The sequence below is a fragment of the Centruroides vittatus genome, unplaced genomic scaffold, assembly GCF_030686945.1.
Source record: "Centruroides vittatus isolate TY-2023 unplaced genomic scaffold, ASM3068694v2 scaffold_435, whole genome shotgun sequence".
In the NCBI taxonomy this organism is placed as follows: domain Eukaryota; kingdom Metazoa; phylum Arthropoda; class Arachnida; order Scorpiones; family Buthidae; genus Centruroides; species Centruroides vittatus.
The window spans coordinates 6,756,587-6,774,569 of record NW_027122708.1 but is presented as its reverse complement, the minus strand read 5'-3'; the positions used below and the strand labels follow the sequence as shown (position 1 = coordinate 6,774,569).

Here is a 17,983-nt window from a genome sequence, read left to right as displayed (position 1 = left end):
AATTAGTTTTGAAAGAGGATATAGCCTTCCAGTTAAAAAAGGTTCTTACTTCTGCTCTAATTAATCATTTACTTAAATCTATAGTTATCAGTGTGTTAAATTTTTAATCAGTTGTCTTTGAATACTTGTACAGAATAATTAGTAACTAACTAGTACTAAGGCAAACTGGCAATATGTATAGCTTTATTCTTGTTGTTTTCACAAATTGCATTTATTGCTTCTTTTCAGAAACTCATTTAATTCCTGAAATTATTCAATTTTGCCCCTGGTTTATTCCAACAAAAACTAACATTAACAAAGACCTTGGGTCTGTGTTTCCTTGTCACATGACCTTCATTGAAAACATTTCTGTAATTAAATACTTTTGTTAGATAGAGATATTATTTTTCTTCAGAATTCTTTATTAATACTATATTTACATTATGTCAGTTGATATAATTCTTTGCATAAATTTAAAATTTGTAAAATTTCTACAAATTGTATACAATAAAACTAAAATTATTTTTTCTTGATATATATTTTCTCGAAGTAGATTTCTATCAGCTAAACTTTCATTTAATGAAAGGCTATGCTGACCTTTAAAAACTGGAAGCCTCATATTCATTCTACTTTTCCTACTTATTAGTGAGAAAGTAAGAAATATCCTTCTTTTTAAAAAAAATTTCCTACTTTTCTATCTTTAAGTGGTGATAAAATTTCAATTTTTTTTCTAAATGAAACATATTGAAGGCATATTCTTGGCTCTGCTATTTCTTCCTATATTTGTATATGTTATGCATTGTCTTGTGAATCACTAAGATAAACTTATTTTACATATAGGATAGGAAGTGTTATTGACAATTTATTTCCTTCCCCAAATTAATTAATAAATAAAATCCTTAAAAGCAATAACAAAAGAAAAAATATACATAAACTTTAAATTTTTTTAAGTTAAATGTTTTAAGTTGTTATTTTATATTTATACTTGTATATATATATTTTGTTATAATCTTTTGTTATTTTTGTATTTGAATTTATATATTCTATTTTTAAAACATCATTATTTTTTCTCATTTAACCTGAGGATGGCTTATCGAATAAGCTGAAAATGTTAGTTACATTTAAATAAATTGTCTCAGCAACTTAAGGTGTAGTTGGGTTGTCTGTTAAATGTTGAGATTTATAGGTAAAGAAATTTAATTAACAATTTTTAATATTTAAGTTAAAATAAAAGTCATGTGAGAAAGATGTACCAATATTCTATTAAATTAGGAGAATGTTTTCTAGTATTTAATTAACATTAACTACAGACCAATATATTCAGTAAATTTTCTGCTTTTATTTGTATTAAAGTGCTTTGGTTTTTTTATATACTTTTATCTCTAATAAAAGCAGAAAATTATTAAGTTTTATTGTCATTTTAACACAGTGAAATTTCATTTTATCTTGGTTTAACACAGTGTTTCTCAACTTTTTTTCGTCACAGTACACTTTTAATAATTTAAAAATTTGGTGACACACACTGTTACTTCGGTATGTACCGCAGGACAACCGAGAGAAAACAGCGATTTTTAAATGCAATTGGTTATTTAGGTCATATTTTCTAAATGCCTTGGTAACTGCTGGCAGTTATAGGTAACACTGGTTACAATTTCCAAATGCACCCTAGGAAGATAGAACCAATTAAACTACTTGTCTGACATCACTTATATATGGGTATTCGCAGTGGCGGCACACTTCAAAAATTTGTAGTTGAGAATCACTGGTTTAACATTTACTCTGATTTTACATTTATTTTTAGTAGTAGTAACTAATGCTCTATAAAAACAATTTAAATTTAGGATTAGATTTAGAATTTCTTGATTTTACATTAAACTTCAGTTTTAAGGAATCAAACATTGAAAGTTGTTTTTGATTTAAACTTTACAAGATATAAGATATGATGATTGATTTTTTGGTATCTGATGATCTAGTTTTTGCTTACTTTAGGAAAGAAAACTAGAGAATTTTGCAGAATCATATTCTTGCATACTCTTTTAGAATCTAATCTGTAAAACTATTTTGTTTTTTTGTATAATTTCAACTTTATTTGATATTTAAGATTTAAAGGAACTGATGCTAAAAAAGTTTAAAAAAATATACTGACTGCTGCTTTTCACCATACTATGAAATAAAATTTTTAATTTAATATTGTAATTAACATTTTTCATTTTTTTTTCAAATTTTTCACATATCTATTAATTGTAAATGTTGAAAAATGAAGGCTATAACCTATTATTCTAGTAACTAATAAGTGACAGTCATTTTGATAGGCAATTTTCACATAAAAAGAAATATATAAACTCTTCAAACCTGTTAATGGAGTCGATCTATTTTTAGAATTGCAACCGTTTTCACAGCCCCTCCTGGGCTCTTCTTCAGGCTTCGTCTGTATAGGCCGTTACTGTTCGAATAAACATTTGATTTGAATTTCTTTTCCGAATATTATCATGTGCAACAGCTACATGGTTGTATTGCGCATGCTCCATGCTCCTCCCTTTAAACGTTGTTTTTTAACAAAACCTGCCATGCACTGGATAGGATCATTTCTTCTTTATGATTAATGCATGTATTACGTATTCCCGCCTTAAATATCTCCATGGCTTCTAGCCGTTTCAATTGCTGTGAGTTGTAGCTGGGTATAATGACTTTTGCCGTCTGCACATCCGCCGTTATCCCCTCTTCATGGAGCATGCGCAGTACAACCATCTAGCTGTTGCACATGATAATATTTGGAAAAGAAATTCAAATCAAATGTTTATTCGAACAGTAATGGCCTAAATGACGAAGCCCGAAGAAGAGCCCAAGAGGGGCTGTGAAAACGGTTGCAATTCTAAAAATAGATCGACTCCGTTAACAGGTTTGAAGAGTTTATATACTTATTTTACCAGTGTGTGGAGAGATTGTAAAAAGAAATAAATAAATAAAATTGAAATAGAGTAGAACCCCAATTCATTTGAAGTAATGTGGAGTGATACTACCTCAGATAACTGAAAACTGATAAAACAAACTGCCACAACCATTTTGGATTCAAAATTACAAATATAAAGTATTTATATGGTAGCAAACTTATATATGATTAAATTCATTAAGGCATAAAAAAGAACATTTATTTTTTATTTTGATATTTTATCAAATATCCTTTTCTAAGTGATGATTTCTGCTATTTTTAAATTTGTCCTACTTATCCTAATTTTCTTCTGATAAAAGCACTGAAACTGTTTAAATGGAAGAAATGCTTGTTGAATCATTCATTTCATGAATTTTTACTAAGCAAAGTCCATTTTTATTCAACAATTGATGATAATTAAATGGTCTGCAGCCTAGCCCGCACCTACGCCAACCGTCCTACCCCACGCTGCGTTCTGGATGCCCAGTCTGCGACGGGCAGCACCCACCATCCTGTCACGGAAAGCAAGTGCATGGTCGTCCATTACTGCCAGCAGCTTGACCCCCCCCCTATACAGGGAGATAGCTAGACGGCGTCACATTAGTATCACCTATAGGAGATCCGGCACGATTTACGACCTGCTACGTAATGCCGAGGACGCGATAGATCGTGACAGGGCCCCTGGGGTTTATTCTGTCCCTATCAGAGACGATAGGTTCGGTAGGGATTTAGTTTACATTGGTGCAACCGTTTTGTTCTATGCAGAAACGGTTACGGGAGCATCAAGTGGACCTCAAAAACAATAGGCCCACCACGGCCCTTGTGACATTCGTTTCCGACCCGGAAATTCTGGCAGACTTCCCGAGCATGAAGTTAATATGGCGTGCCTTCCATTATGATCACATACGGCAACTAGAGGCGTGGGAGATATATAAAGCCAGCGTCAATGGCACCTGCATCAACTTTAAGGACAGGGACTTGGTCGCGCATGCGTGGAGGTACCTGTTCGAAGAATTTGAACGGAGCCGGGAAGAGGGGTGAAACGCGACACGTATGTTGTTTATTTTACGGGCAACACTGTTCTGGCGGTCTGGTGGGGATGACTTTTAGTTCTCAACCTGAAGGCCTCAGAGAACCAACTAACGTTTTTGGCTTCCACCATCGTATACAACACTGTGAAAGGTTTTTAGTTTGTGTCTGTGTTATGCACTACAGTGTTATTAGAAGAAGTCATTATTGTGTTACAATAATTAAATTTGTAAAATTATCAATTAACTGTAAGTATAATTCTAAAAATTAAAATTTAGAAAAATTCTTTGAGTATAAAACACTCAATCCACACCGACTTTGATGGCTTTGTGACTAGACAGTTAATAATTTTTAAAATATATATATTTTTTCCTGTTTCCAAATGCATTTTGCCAATCAGACCTCATCAGTGGATACTGATATCAAGTTACAAGTGCTTTTATAGTTGACAAAGCTATCCCAACATGCATCAGTACTCATACCTTTATTTAAATTTATGGTATTTTCATATTTCTTAATACTGTAATGTTCTTTTATGCAACATTTAACAAGATTATTTTCTTTATACAGAATTTTAATATTATTTTTATCGATTTTACAATTAAAAATACTGCAATGTTGGTACCATGGATATCTTGCAATGTGGATACCATCTTCTTCATTAAGAATAAAATTTATTACATTAGATAGATTATATAATGTAATAAATTTTCTGCAAGTTCAAATGAGTTTGTACGTGCAATATAACTAGAAGAAATCATCTGAATGACTTTACATATGGTAGAATCATTGGCAATTTTGAGAGGGGCCGTAGTGTGATGAGTGTAGCACAAGAGTTTGGAATCAACAAAAGTGTCATTTCACGAGCTTGGAAAGTCTTCCAAACCACAGGTACAGCTGTAAGAAAGGTTAGTGGTGGTTGTCAAGAAAAACAATGCCAATGGATGACTGATATATCATCCTGCAGGCTAAAAGAGATAGATACCAGTCAGCAGGCAACATTGCTCAGCAGCTGTGTTTGGCAATGGGACAAAAAGTGTCACTGTTTAATGTGGCCAGGCACCTTCATAGAGGTGACCTAGTCGTCTGCCATTCTGAACACTACATCCCATTGACAGCTGCCCATCGACAGCACTTTTAGATTGGTGTAAGGAACAAAAAGAATGGACATCTCATCAGTGGAGTCACATCGTCTTTACAGGTGTGAGTCGTTTCAGTATCACAAGTGATTTTCAATGCCAGTTGATATGAAGAGAGATAGGGACATGGTTTTATCCCACTAACATCATGGAAAGAGACCATTATGGTGGTCCTGGTGTGCTCATTTGGAGAGGGATTATGATGAACGGGTGGACTGCACCAAATTTTCAACAGAAGTACTGTTACCAGAAATTGCTATTGTAAGCAAATGATCCTTCCTCATGTGCATCTGTTCTGAGGTGCCATTAGTGCAGACTTCATTTTTATGGATGATAACTCCAGGACACATCAGACTCGTGCTGTTGAGGAGCTTCTAGAAAGTGAAGATATCACTAGAATGGATTTGCCAGCGTACACCCCTGATTTAAATCTCTTAGAACATGGGTGGGATGCTTTGGGGAGTCACCTTTCAGCATGATTATATCTGCTGGAGAACACCTAACAATTGAAACAGATGCTCATTGAACAGTAATTTTTTTATACATATTTTACACAGCATTATTATTATTTTGGAGGTTGCAGGTATTAAGTTACTTAAAAATGAAATATCATTTGATTTTAAGATTTATTTTATATCTTAAAACTAATTAATTATATTCTGGGATCCCAGAAAACAATTCACTTTTTCCGGAATCCCCAGACAAGCAAAAGACCAGGAAATGAGAAACCCTAGTCATATCCCTTACTAAGGGGCATCCGTTTGTTGTTTGCCCTTTTGGGCAGACAATCATTTGTATCACCGCTACTCTTTCAATGAAGCCTTTTTTGTTTGATTCCATACTGCATGAGTTCTATTCATTTTTGCATTAGTTTGGTTTCTTCATCCTTTGAGTACAAAATACTGTCTCTGTATTCTGAATTTCATGTCTCCCATGTGATTTCTTGTGGAGTTATGGTGAAAAAACAATCATTGCTTAAGTTTTGCACACAGTGTACCTAATTTTCTAGTTATAAATGAACCCTTCTATGAGAAAGATATCCATGAAGAAAAGAAAATGTTTCTCAGTTTACCAAAAAGAAACTACAGTTTAACCTGATTATAATGTCATCGGATGTAACGACAACCCTAATATAATGTCAAATTTTTATCAGTCCCATGATTTTACTGTAGGGTAGATGTACCAATTTTGGCCAGTGTAGTACCAGTTCTGGCCAGAAAACAAATTAACTTAAAAATATAATCACAAATGAAACAAACTTTTATTGTTAACTGTTCACACAGTTAACAATAAAAGTTTGTTTCATTGGACAGATTTGAATATGGTGATTATATTTTTAAGTTAAATTTGTTTTCTGGCCAGAACTGGTACACTGGCCAAAACTGGTACCTCTACCCTACTAGGTAATGTTAAAAAACCCACTTGTAATGACATTTAACGTCATATTTAAAGCCCTCCCAGATTAACAAAATTAGACTAAGAATTTTATTTAACAAAGAAAATAATGTGTGTACTAGGTGTTCAGTTTCTAGTGTCAGAGTCCACTTCCTAGAACGACTGTGGGTGGTACTCTCACTACCTGACTTCGGTGGGGTGAGGTTTGTTACATCTTTAAACGACATGACAATCGGATTAGTTCACACAGTTACTCTAGTTACTCGTGTTGTACAGTAGTTTAGCACCAAATCAGGTGAAATGGCTAGCTTAAAAAGAAAAGCGTTAATGTTAGACTGCAAAGTAGAAATAATTAAAGCAGTTGAAAGTGGAAGAAAAAAGGCAGATGTATGCAGAGATTTTGGTTTAGCAAATTCTGCAGTGTGCACAATAATAAAAAAACAGAGAGAAAATTTTGAAAAGGTTTCAAGATGGCAAGGGACAAATGAAAAAAATTAAGTTATGTGAAAAAGCCACTATTGATGCTGCTCTAATTAAGTGGTTTAACCAATACAGAAGTTCCAACTTATCACTAAATGGACTGATACTAATGGAAAAAGTAGAAGAATTTGGACAACTATTAGGTGATACTAACTTTAAATGTTCTAATGGATGGCTAGACCGTTTTAAACAAAGACACAGCATAAGTTTTGGAAAAGTGTGTGGAGAAGCAAAAAGTGTAAATTTACTGGACGTTGAAAACTGGTTAAGAGATGTGTGGCCTAAATTAAGGGGGCAATATGCAGATGAAGACATTTATAATGCAGATGAAACTAGAATATTTTACAAACTTTTACCAGATAAAACATTTAAATTTAAAATGAAAAGTGTGTTGGTGGGAAAACTTGCAAAAGATAGGATAACAGCTTTTGTTTGCACTAATATGACTGGTACAGACAAAAGAAAACTTCTTGTAATAGGAAAATCAAAGAATCCAAGAAGTTTTAAAAACATAAAAAGACTACCAGTAAATTACTAAGCCAACTAAAAGTCATGGATGACATCTGAGATTTTTGAAGAAGAAATTTGAAAATGGGATAGAGAACTTATTGGTAAATGAAAAAAGTTTTACTGCTTGTTGATAATTGCCCAGCACGTCCAATTTTAGAAAATTTAAAGAGCATTAAACTTGTATTTCTTCCTCTGAATTGTACTAGCGTACTTCAGCCAATGGATCAAAGAATTATAAGAAGCCTTAAATCTCATTTCAGAAAATTCTTTTACAAAAAAATTATTACAAATATGGAAGATGATAATAAAATGGCAATTGCTTTATTAGATGCAGTTGTTTTTTTGGAAAAATCTTGGTGTAAGGTTAGTTCACTAATAATAGCAAACTGTTTTTGCCGTACAAAATTGTGTAATAGTCAAACAGCTATTACATTTATAAATGATGACAATAATGAGGACAACAACATTCCTCTATCAGAATTAATTAAAACATTTCAAAGTTCAGAAAATGGCAAATTTTTGTCATCTTACTACCGAAGATGAGAATGTAGATGAAGATTTAATAACATCTGAATTTTATACAGATGCAGATATTGTTGAGCAAATTAAATCTTCAGACGAAAAAAATGTGGATGATGATGATGAAACATCAGACAAAGAAAATGCAGTGCCGTCAACTAGGGAAGTGTGTAATGCAATAAGATTATTGAAAATGTTTTATAAGTCTTGGAAAACTTCATCTGAAATAATGAACAATGTCTATGATTTAGAAAATGACATTGGTAAACAATTTTTAGGTGAAAAATGCCTACAATCTAAAATAACTGACTTTTTAAGTGATTATTATTATATATTATTATTGTTTCTTTTTAATTGGCATACATTAGTTTAATCTTTTGTTGCCTTTTAATTCGACATTATTCTCAAAACCAGAAGTGCCGCATTATCAAAACTTAAGACAAATAGAAATTTCTTATAAAAGGTATTTTTTGAAACTTTTTATTGCATCGATGTAAACTTAGACATAATAATGTAAAAAAGTTGATTTAAACATTTAGTTTGCACTTATTATTATTATTACTACTATTACTACTATAATAGATACGATATACTGTATTACCATTAAGAAATAATTTTATGGTAATACATACGATGTTAAGTTAGAATTGATTTTATAATAGATTCTTAAACACACTTGGTACTTTTTATGGGACTGAAATTATGACTCTGCAGATAACGACACTCGGTTATAACGTCAAAAAATTGCCGGTTCCATGGATGACAATATAATCAGGTTAAACTGTATTTGCAAATTAGAAGATGGTATTAAAAATGTCAGAAATGTATAGAAAGTTTTCTGTCATCTTCAACAGTATTGATATTATGAAAATATAAAGCAAACATCAATTATAATCTATTTTTTTGTAATTAAAGATAATACTTTGTTTAATAGAAACATTACCAAACGATCACCTAAATAATCAGGCTATAACTCTGCTAATTTTAATAATTAATACCAGTAATTTGCTACTATACTAGCAAATTATTTAGTATTAATTATTAAAATTAGCGGAGTTATAGCCTGATCATTTAGGTAATCATTTGGTGATGTTTCTATATACATATTAGGCTTTACAATGTTATAATTGTTTAATGTTAATTATATTGTAGTTTGTATAGAGAATGAAAGTTTAGAATGATTGAATGTTTCTCAAAATGAATCAATGATGTCATGCAATAAATTTCTAGGAAAGAATAATGAATTGAATCATTCACTGTAAAATTGTTGTTGCAAATTTTATTGACTTGGAATATTTGATTTGAAACTATGAAGAAAGAATTGGAATCACAGCTAATAGTCTATTAGCTTCCATCATTATTTTAATACTGAACCATGTGATTTTGATTTTATCACTGATGGCTTGGCAATATGACTTGAAGCAAAAAAAATCCAACAGATTGAATTCTCTCATTCCTCTGCTATACAGTTGCATCATGATGAATAATCACTGATTATCACAAGTTTGTTCAAACCAACCAAACCTGTGCTTATTGCAATTTCAGGCAAACATTAACTTTATTTAATATATATCATTTTCTGAGTGAAGCAGGAAACTTTAGCTGGTTACATACAGTAAAACCTTGCATGGAAATTAAGCATATTTTCCCCATCTCTGTGAAGCGCATTTTTATGGTAAAATCTTAAAACAGTCGACTTGCCTTAAAATGAATACTGATAAAGCAAACTCACACATTAAAGTGAATTTTACCATTGCTCTGCCAAAATGCCATTACCATGATGTTAACTTTCATGTGATAAAGTGAACAAAAAGTTTACCAGAATTCATTAAGTTAAACTTTAAATTACCTTCACAACTCCTAAGAAATAATCCTATTTCTAATAATAACTTTATTATTCATGTAGAAAAGTGTAAAAAGCTAAGTGGTACTGTAATAAATGTTTTGAGTAGAATGGATTTTCTTCTCCTAGTAAGCAAAGAGAGGTTTGACCTTTGATTGTAGTGCAATTCAAGCACCTGGTTTTAGCAGACCATTCTACTGTACTCAGAAAATACAGGTTAAAGTGTAAGGCTGTTTCCATTCCCAATGATATGCAAGAATAACTAGTTGTCTCACTCATAGGGATGGAAAAAATTATTGCACAATAACAAATTCTGGTAGTCAACCATGTAGTGAGCTTTGTCAGGTCTTTAGAAGATAATGAGGGGGGGGTCTGTGTTTCAGGTGCTTGTTTCCTACAAAATGCCCATTATTGAGCTCACTTATCTTTTCAAAGTTGCTACATTTGTAAGGCTCTCGATAACAGAAAACCCAGTTGTTGGCTGTCATAAATGATCATGCAACTACCTGGTCAACTACTGGGTGAACAGCCCTTGTGATTATTTATTTTTTTAATAATGTAAACCAGTGGTTTCCAACCGGTGTTCCGCAGAACACTGGTGTTCTGTATGCATCTCTCAAGTGTTCCGCAGATTTAGTCGCAAATTGGAAAGTGTACAATCGTATTCGAGCCGCCGAATATCAAAAAATTAAAATTATAAAATTTTCATAAACTTAAATATATATGTACGACTTGTACTTACGGAGTGTACTACTGTTTCGAATAAGATAAAGGCAATGATAAAAACTGAATGAAATATGTAAAAAACATCAGGCACAAGTTTCCCATTAAAGTTATTTAGGTATATTTTTTCCTGTCTTAGAATTGGCGTTAATAATACGAGTAGAGATTTTGAATTATAACTTCTCAATTCTAATAAAATAACTGAGGAGAAGCTTATGTATTTCGTATTAACTTAAGTAAATGTTCCGCTAAAGAAAATTGCTCACAAAAGTGTTCCGCATCCTAGAAAAGATTGGGAACCACTGATGTAAACAAAGGTCTAACAAAATTTTATTTTCCTATGACAATTGTAGAACAAACTTTTTCATGTATGAATTTTGCATGTGTTACTACATATTATAATAAAAAATATAAGTCCAAAACAGCTTTAAACATTTGACTATCCTATTAATGTTATGAGGGTTATTTATATAATGTGTATAAATATTAAATTTTTGATAAGTTTTTATTCTCAGATTAAATTAAACTGAATTAAAAATATTTTTAGATTGAAGAGGCTCCTCCTCCTGGCAAAAAAGTACCCAGAAATAAATACCCAATTTTATTCTTTGGCACTTATGAAACGTAAGTATTTTAAAATATTTTCATGTAGATGTCATAAAAGTTTACATAACTTGGCATCATTTTGTAAATAAATAGATCATTGCTAATTTCAGGAAGCCAACTTTTATTAATTGAAAGAAATGTTTTCTGTCCAGACCATCCTCAAATTTGACCAAAAACATTTCTTTTAATTAACAAAAGTAGGCTTCCTGAAATTAGCAGTGATCTATTTATTTATCATGTAGTTGTCATTTCTGTGTTTTTTAATCTTATTGAAAAGATTAATAGTAACTATAGAAAATTAAATGATTGATTGAAAATTAGCAAACTATTACTAAATAGGTTTTTCATTTTCTGTAATTATTATTATTATTATTATTATTAAGCATAAACTTACTAAAAATTTTAGTATTATAAATTAAATTAAATTTTTAAATATTTAGATGACAAAATTTTCTGTGTAATTGGATGATAGTTTTATCATCATCAGCAATTCATTCTGAAATCTAATATTTTAAATTTTTTTGAAACAAAAATGCTCATGATAAATGTAATCTAGTTGTGTTAATTTTTTTTTTGAAAAAAGATTAAACCAGCCTATTAAATTTGATTTTAAAAATCTTTTTAAATCCTTTAATGTAAAAATAAATTTTAAGTTAAAATTAATTTATAATTATTACTATATATTATACTTTCTACAAATACATAGTAGATAATTGTCTTGAAGGGTTATCACACAGTTGAAACCATCGTTGCCTTATTTGCCTTATATATCAGGTTGATTCAAAAGTTTTCAGATAGACACAAGATACAAAATTTTATTTATACTAAAACACAAAGACATGATCATTCTTCAAATTAAAGGCAGTTGTTAGATATGATTTTGAATCATCTTTCTGCAAGTTGGTGGATTTCTTGATGATATCACTTGGCTGGTTTTGATGCCAAAACACATGAACCTCATTTTTGACATCATGCAATATATTGACGGAACATCCTCTCAGAAAATTTGCCAACAACTGGAAGAGGTGAAAATATGATGGAACCAAGGTCATGGCTGTATTCTGGGTGAGGTAACACTTTAATTCACTCCAGCTCTTCTAACTTTTCATGGATCACTCTGAATTGGTATGCCAGAGTGTTCCAAGAAAAGTTAATAAAATGTAATAATAAAATGCTAAAAAAAATTACATTTATAAAATATAAAATTATATTATTTATAAAATATTATTATATTTGTTACTTTTATTTTTATTTACTTTGTAAAGCTGTCAACAGCTATGAGTATGAATTTTATGAGTATGAAATATCAGGAGTTTGGCTAAATGACCAGAGGACGCTGCTTCCAATTTGCACATGATCATGGGAGTGTAGCCTCCAATAAAAGGTCGTCTCTGTGTATGAAAGTTGTTTTTGGACTGTCACTAGCTGAAATAACAAAAGAGAAAAATGAAAACAAAATATTTTGTATCTTTGTGACATTTTATGTTTTTATAGGCTACTAGCTGACCCGGCCACGCGTTGTTGTGGCTCAAAATGTATCTATTATAAATGTGTAACACTTCCCCCGTGGGGGGAATTTCAAAAAATCTCTTTTTAGTGTATATTCTGTTGACGTCACCTATTAAAACGCAATTAAAAACGCAAAAAACCGCATGTAAAATAGTATAAATAGAAGCCGAGTTCTTCACGGTAAGCCTTAATCCCGTCCATCTCCCCCCGTAGGGAGAATTTCGACATGTATATTATATAAAAACACATGCATATTCGAATGCAACGTTGTGTCAAAATTTCAAAGGAATCTGTAGGAACAAACAAACGTTGTATTTTATTTATATAGATAGGTAGAAAATGATCTGCTTAGGTCCATTCTCACAGAAAAGCATAATGCCTCACAGAAAAGCAAACTTAGGTCGTCTGAAGTTAGCGCCATCTGTTGGACATAAAAGCCTTAATCCATATATAAATATATTTTTGAAAGGGGGGAAATGGTGATCTTCACATATGCCACAAACCTTCGCGGGAATGTATTAAACAACTTCCCAAAGTTTCATGGCAATCGGATAAATGGTGTGGTAATGCATGAAGGACAAACACACACACACACACACACACAGACATACATTCGTTTTTATATATATAGATGAGTATGATTTAGGTATTTTATTGGGAGATGGTTTTTTAGCATTTTATTATTATTAATTTGGTGATATTTTTAGGTTTATGGATGTCTATATGAGTCTTATAACATGGTTAATATATTATTTGCCTTATATATAATATATGATCAACTAACTGATGAGGATCATTTAACACTAGGAGCCGAAATGCATTTTAGGTTGTAACTAAGGCAACAATGGTTTCAACTGTGTGATAACCCTTAAAGACAATTATTTACTATGTATTTGTAGAAAGGGATAATATATATTGAATATAAAAGGATTAAAGGCTACTTAAAATAAACCTATTAGCATGTTAATGTAAGTTCAAAAATATAAGTACTGAAAGCTTTAAGCAAATGTGGCAAATGACTCATCAAACAACAGAACTATAATAACAACAAGCTGTAACCTTTCAAAAATGATAGGAGAGAAATAAAATCACCAGTTGCTTAGTAAAATTGGTAATTTTTTTACAAAAGCTTAATGGTGTATGAAAAATCTATCAAAATGACAAGATAAGAAATGAAAAACTGATTTTTGCTTAAAACTATGCAAGCTTTATTGAATTGTAAACTTTTTTTATATTTCGAAAAGATTCAATTTAATACAGTGGAACCTTGCTTAATGAGCGTCTTTCATTGTGGTTGTTCGTACCGGGAAAATTGTAAGTCTGCGAATAAACGTTACAAATATGAAACAAAAAACAAAACTTCTGTATACAATTAAATAATCCTTCATTACTCCCGGAACACGGTTCTTTTCTTTCGTATTTACAATAAGATCCCAACTTGAGTATTCCCGCTGGGGAAGGGGGGGTTGCCACTTATTCGCGAACAAGCGATGATACATGTGCGCGTAACAAAACTTTTATACCCGACTTAAAAACTAAACTTAATGACTAATTTAAAACTAACCTTATAGCTATCTTAAAACTAATAGGGAAAGGAAACAGATAGACCTAGGAAAGTAAAGAAAAGATGGAAAGGCAGATAGAAAGTACCTGGGGTCCAAGTGGTTTAGTTGATATCCTTAATGATTTGTGTTCTCACAATCGTGATCTCCTTTCTGTCTCCACTGAACCAGCAGTTCGACATCTAGGATCTCCAATTCTCCCAGTGTCCTATAGGTCCTCGTACCTCTTTCGCTCTCTGGTCTTGGCAGGTCCTCTCTCTCGGCCGCAGTCCCCTTTCTTCCACTCTCTCTCGAATCTGGAGCACTGCTTACGACGTCTGTTCCCTCCGAGGTCCAGCCAAAAAGTGGTCGTTCTTCTACCCTTTAGTCCTCAGGGCTTCCTCTTTTCTTTTGTTCACACTCCCCCTTAGTTCTTAGAAGGGGGTAATCCTGCCCTCCAGCGATAACGGTTATATTGTTTAGACAAAGAATAAAGGAACGGAAATAAGAGAATAGAAATGAAGGAAGAAGGAAGATAGAAAATATGTGTGTATTTACAACTTATGAACTATATATATACATATAAACAAAATATGGCTGACGGCCACATCATAATGAGTAATTGCATAACGAGCAAAGCAAATTGTAAAAAAAAATGATTATCTTAACAAGCGATGTTTTGACAAGGAGAGGTGAAGTTTCAGATTGTGTGCATGCCACATCAGTTTGTGTTTAGCATTTGTTCCTTTAGCATCTTAGTGTCGCTTGTGATCACACATTTTTCCAAGCTTGTGTTTAGACACATTACAAATAAACAACCCTATGAACCTGATACAATACAACAACACACCAACCACACATGCCATTATAGCCCAATGATTTATGGCAGTGGTTGGTGTGTTGTAGATATATCACATATAAACATCGACAACACAACATAGCCCATTATATAATAAACATGCCAAATTCTTGGGCTATGTAAAGGCTATAATTAAATATTAGAAATTACTGTATTTCGATGTTTTTTTGTTTTCTGCAAATCGAATTTGCATTTATGTTGGTTCATTCTGCACTAGAAGAAAAGACGATGATGATTCACACTCAACAATGTATATTGTATAATTTTCTTTGAATAAACATACTCAAATATTTTATGTATATTATTTTTTTTAGCATAGAACGCATTATCGTATTTTACATGAATTTATACAGGAAAAATTGTTTTGTTTAACGAGTGTTTCGCTTTATGAATAACATTCTGGAAGGAATTATGCTCGTTAAGTGAGGTTCCACTGTAATTTGTCCTATTGTTGTGAATCAAAAACACAAACTTTTCAGTTAATGTGAGCCTAGGTATACAAAATGGAGGCCCTTCCGGTAACCTCAATGGCAAGTGTTTTTAGAAAAGAAATGTAGATGGCGCTGATAGTAATGATGCCTTCGTATGCAAATATTCATCAAAAAATTCCGTTCAGGAAACATGAGGAATAATGTGAATTTCAAATTTTGGTTACAATGTAGACGGATTATGCACGTTGTTAATTTTTTAAAAGTGTCTGTTTTTTTTTTAAAGTTTGTACAATTTACTCGAAGTCTAAAGTTATTGAGGAGGAAAGTTTGTCAATGGTAATTAACATGTTAAACGTGTCCTTAATGTGTTTAATGCGTGTTAAATGTCATAAAATTGTATTAAAGGTGTGTTAACATTGTGTGAGGTAAAAATTTTGTAAAGGATTTATATGTGGTTCAAATTTGCGTTTAAAGTGTGCAAATATGTGTTAAACGTGTTAAATTTGTCATAACCAAGGATATGTAATAGTGATTTCCGACACGAAAGACAACGTGAACGACACATGGAAGACTAGGTGGCTGTGGATCGCAGGTGCCAACCTCTATGGAGATGCTGCCTATCGTAGATGAAAAGGCGATAAATGTGAATCGTAAGACTGCAGTTCTTAAGAGTAAAATTTATGTACAATACAGGCAAATTTTGTTCGAATCACTGATGTATAGAATCTCGTAATTCACTTCGTCCATGCATCGATTTGAATTTATAGGTAGTATGCATGACTTTTTTTATTTTTCATTTCTGGTCCAAGAGTAGGAAAAGTAACCAAAAGCAGGGGAAAAAGTAAGTAGCAAATTTATGTTTTAAAAATGTTTGTTTTAAAAAAGATTAAATATAGGTGCACTTATGTCGTTATTGACAGTCGCCATCTTGTTTGCAAATTTGTGTGTGCAAACAAGATGGCAACCGGAAGCGCCACCATTTTGTATACCTAGGCTCACATTAACCAACTTTTCTAACCATTAAAGCTGTATAATTCTAACTTATTCAGTTTTGTCAAACTTTGAATTTGCATGTGCATTATCTAGTAAAATTGATATATTTCGTGTGCTAAAAAATGTTTAGGACCACTCAAGTATCCTAGTTTCCCAATAATTAGAATTAATGGGAAACTAGGATACTCAAGTGAAAATAAGACCAGGTTCATATTTTTATAGATTGTTTCAAAATAAACTGAAATCAGTAACATGATTTGCATACAGCCATTGTATGGTTAGTATTTAATGCTTATGATAATAGGGTGTAGAAAATCCTTGATAGAGCAGGAGAAAGATGACTGCCTATCAAGACTGTGGCATTTGGAGCACATTATTGCTGGGCTAATTGGGAAATCTAAGACTGTTGTGCAAAAATGTCTACAACATTCAGATACTTGTGTTAAAAATCAATGTTTTGGAAGACAAAAAGCTTTTGGGAAAGAGACGAAAGGGTTATTAAGAATTGCAACAACTGGTACTTAAAGCAAAATTACAAGTGCATTTCAGCTTCCTGTTACATCCTGTTCAACTACAAATGTTTTACAGAAATTGGAGTCACAAGTATGAGAAAATGATGTCAAAGCCCAAGCTGTCAGTAAGCCATGTGCAGAAATATTTACCAGTTGCCATGCAGTAAATTGGACACAGACACATGAAGCATGAAGCCTTTAGAAATGAAAAAAAAAAACTTAATTTAGATGGGTCAGTAGTATCCAATGCTATTGGAATGATTTATGATAAGATCCTTAGCTTTTATCACAGCACACACAGGGAGATGATTTCAGCTGCTTTTAACTATAATCATCTATTATCTCTGTGCTAAAGTGATTAAATGCAGAAAAATATCAAGATCATCTCGGAAACTATCTCCTTCCTCTCTTGAGATGAAGTGATGGACAAAAACTGTATTTTTCAGAAAGATATTACTGTGTGTTTATATATTCAGCATCTTCTATAATAGTCTCTCTTGCCTATAATAATAATAATCTCTTCAATGGTCAGCTTATAATCCAGACCTAAACCTCATAGATTCTCTATGGGGTAACTTGATAAGGATGATATATGCTAACAGACAGTAATTAGATAACATATTTGACTTGAAAACTGCAATAGTAATCAGATCATGCCTGACAGGCTAACCCTTTGCAGTCAGTTGATGCCGTGGAAGGGAGGCAAAGAACTGTCAGCTGGCTTAACAATATTGTGTACTGGACATATTGGACCGCGTGACAGATCTCACGCAATTTATGTATTTTTATTCGTATTTTTTGTTGTTGGCAGGAAGTTGCCAACAACAAAAAATACGATGGAGATAATCCTGCCAATTTTGAAGGATCTATGATATGTCTTCTCTTTAACTGCAAATTTCCATCTTTAGATGGCCTGTGGAATTTTGCATATATACCAAAATATCACCATAAAGTTAAAGTCAGGTTTTCAAAAACACATCGAAGAC

General features: G+C 32.1%; 1 protein-coding gene across 2 annotated transcripts in view; it reads left to right on the top strand.

Annotated features, from left to right (window-relative positions):
• The window catches only part of LOC136989085 (hepatoma-derived growth factor-related protein 3-like), a 100,576-nt gene that overhangs the window by 10,790 nt on the left and 71,803 nt on the right, over nt 1-17,983 (top strand). For both annotated transcript variants that reach the window (XM_067287179.1, XM_067287181.1), the window contains exon 2: nt 11,094-11,170. In XM_067287179.1, the coding sequence (XP_067143280.1) occupies nt 11,094-11,170 (77 nt within the window). The remainder of the gene's footprint in view (nt 1-11,093; nt 11,171-17,983) is intronic.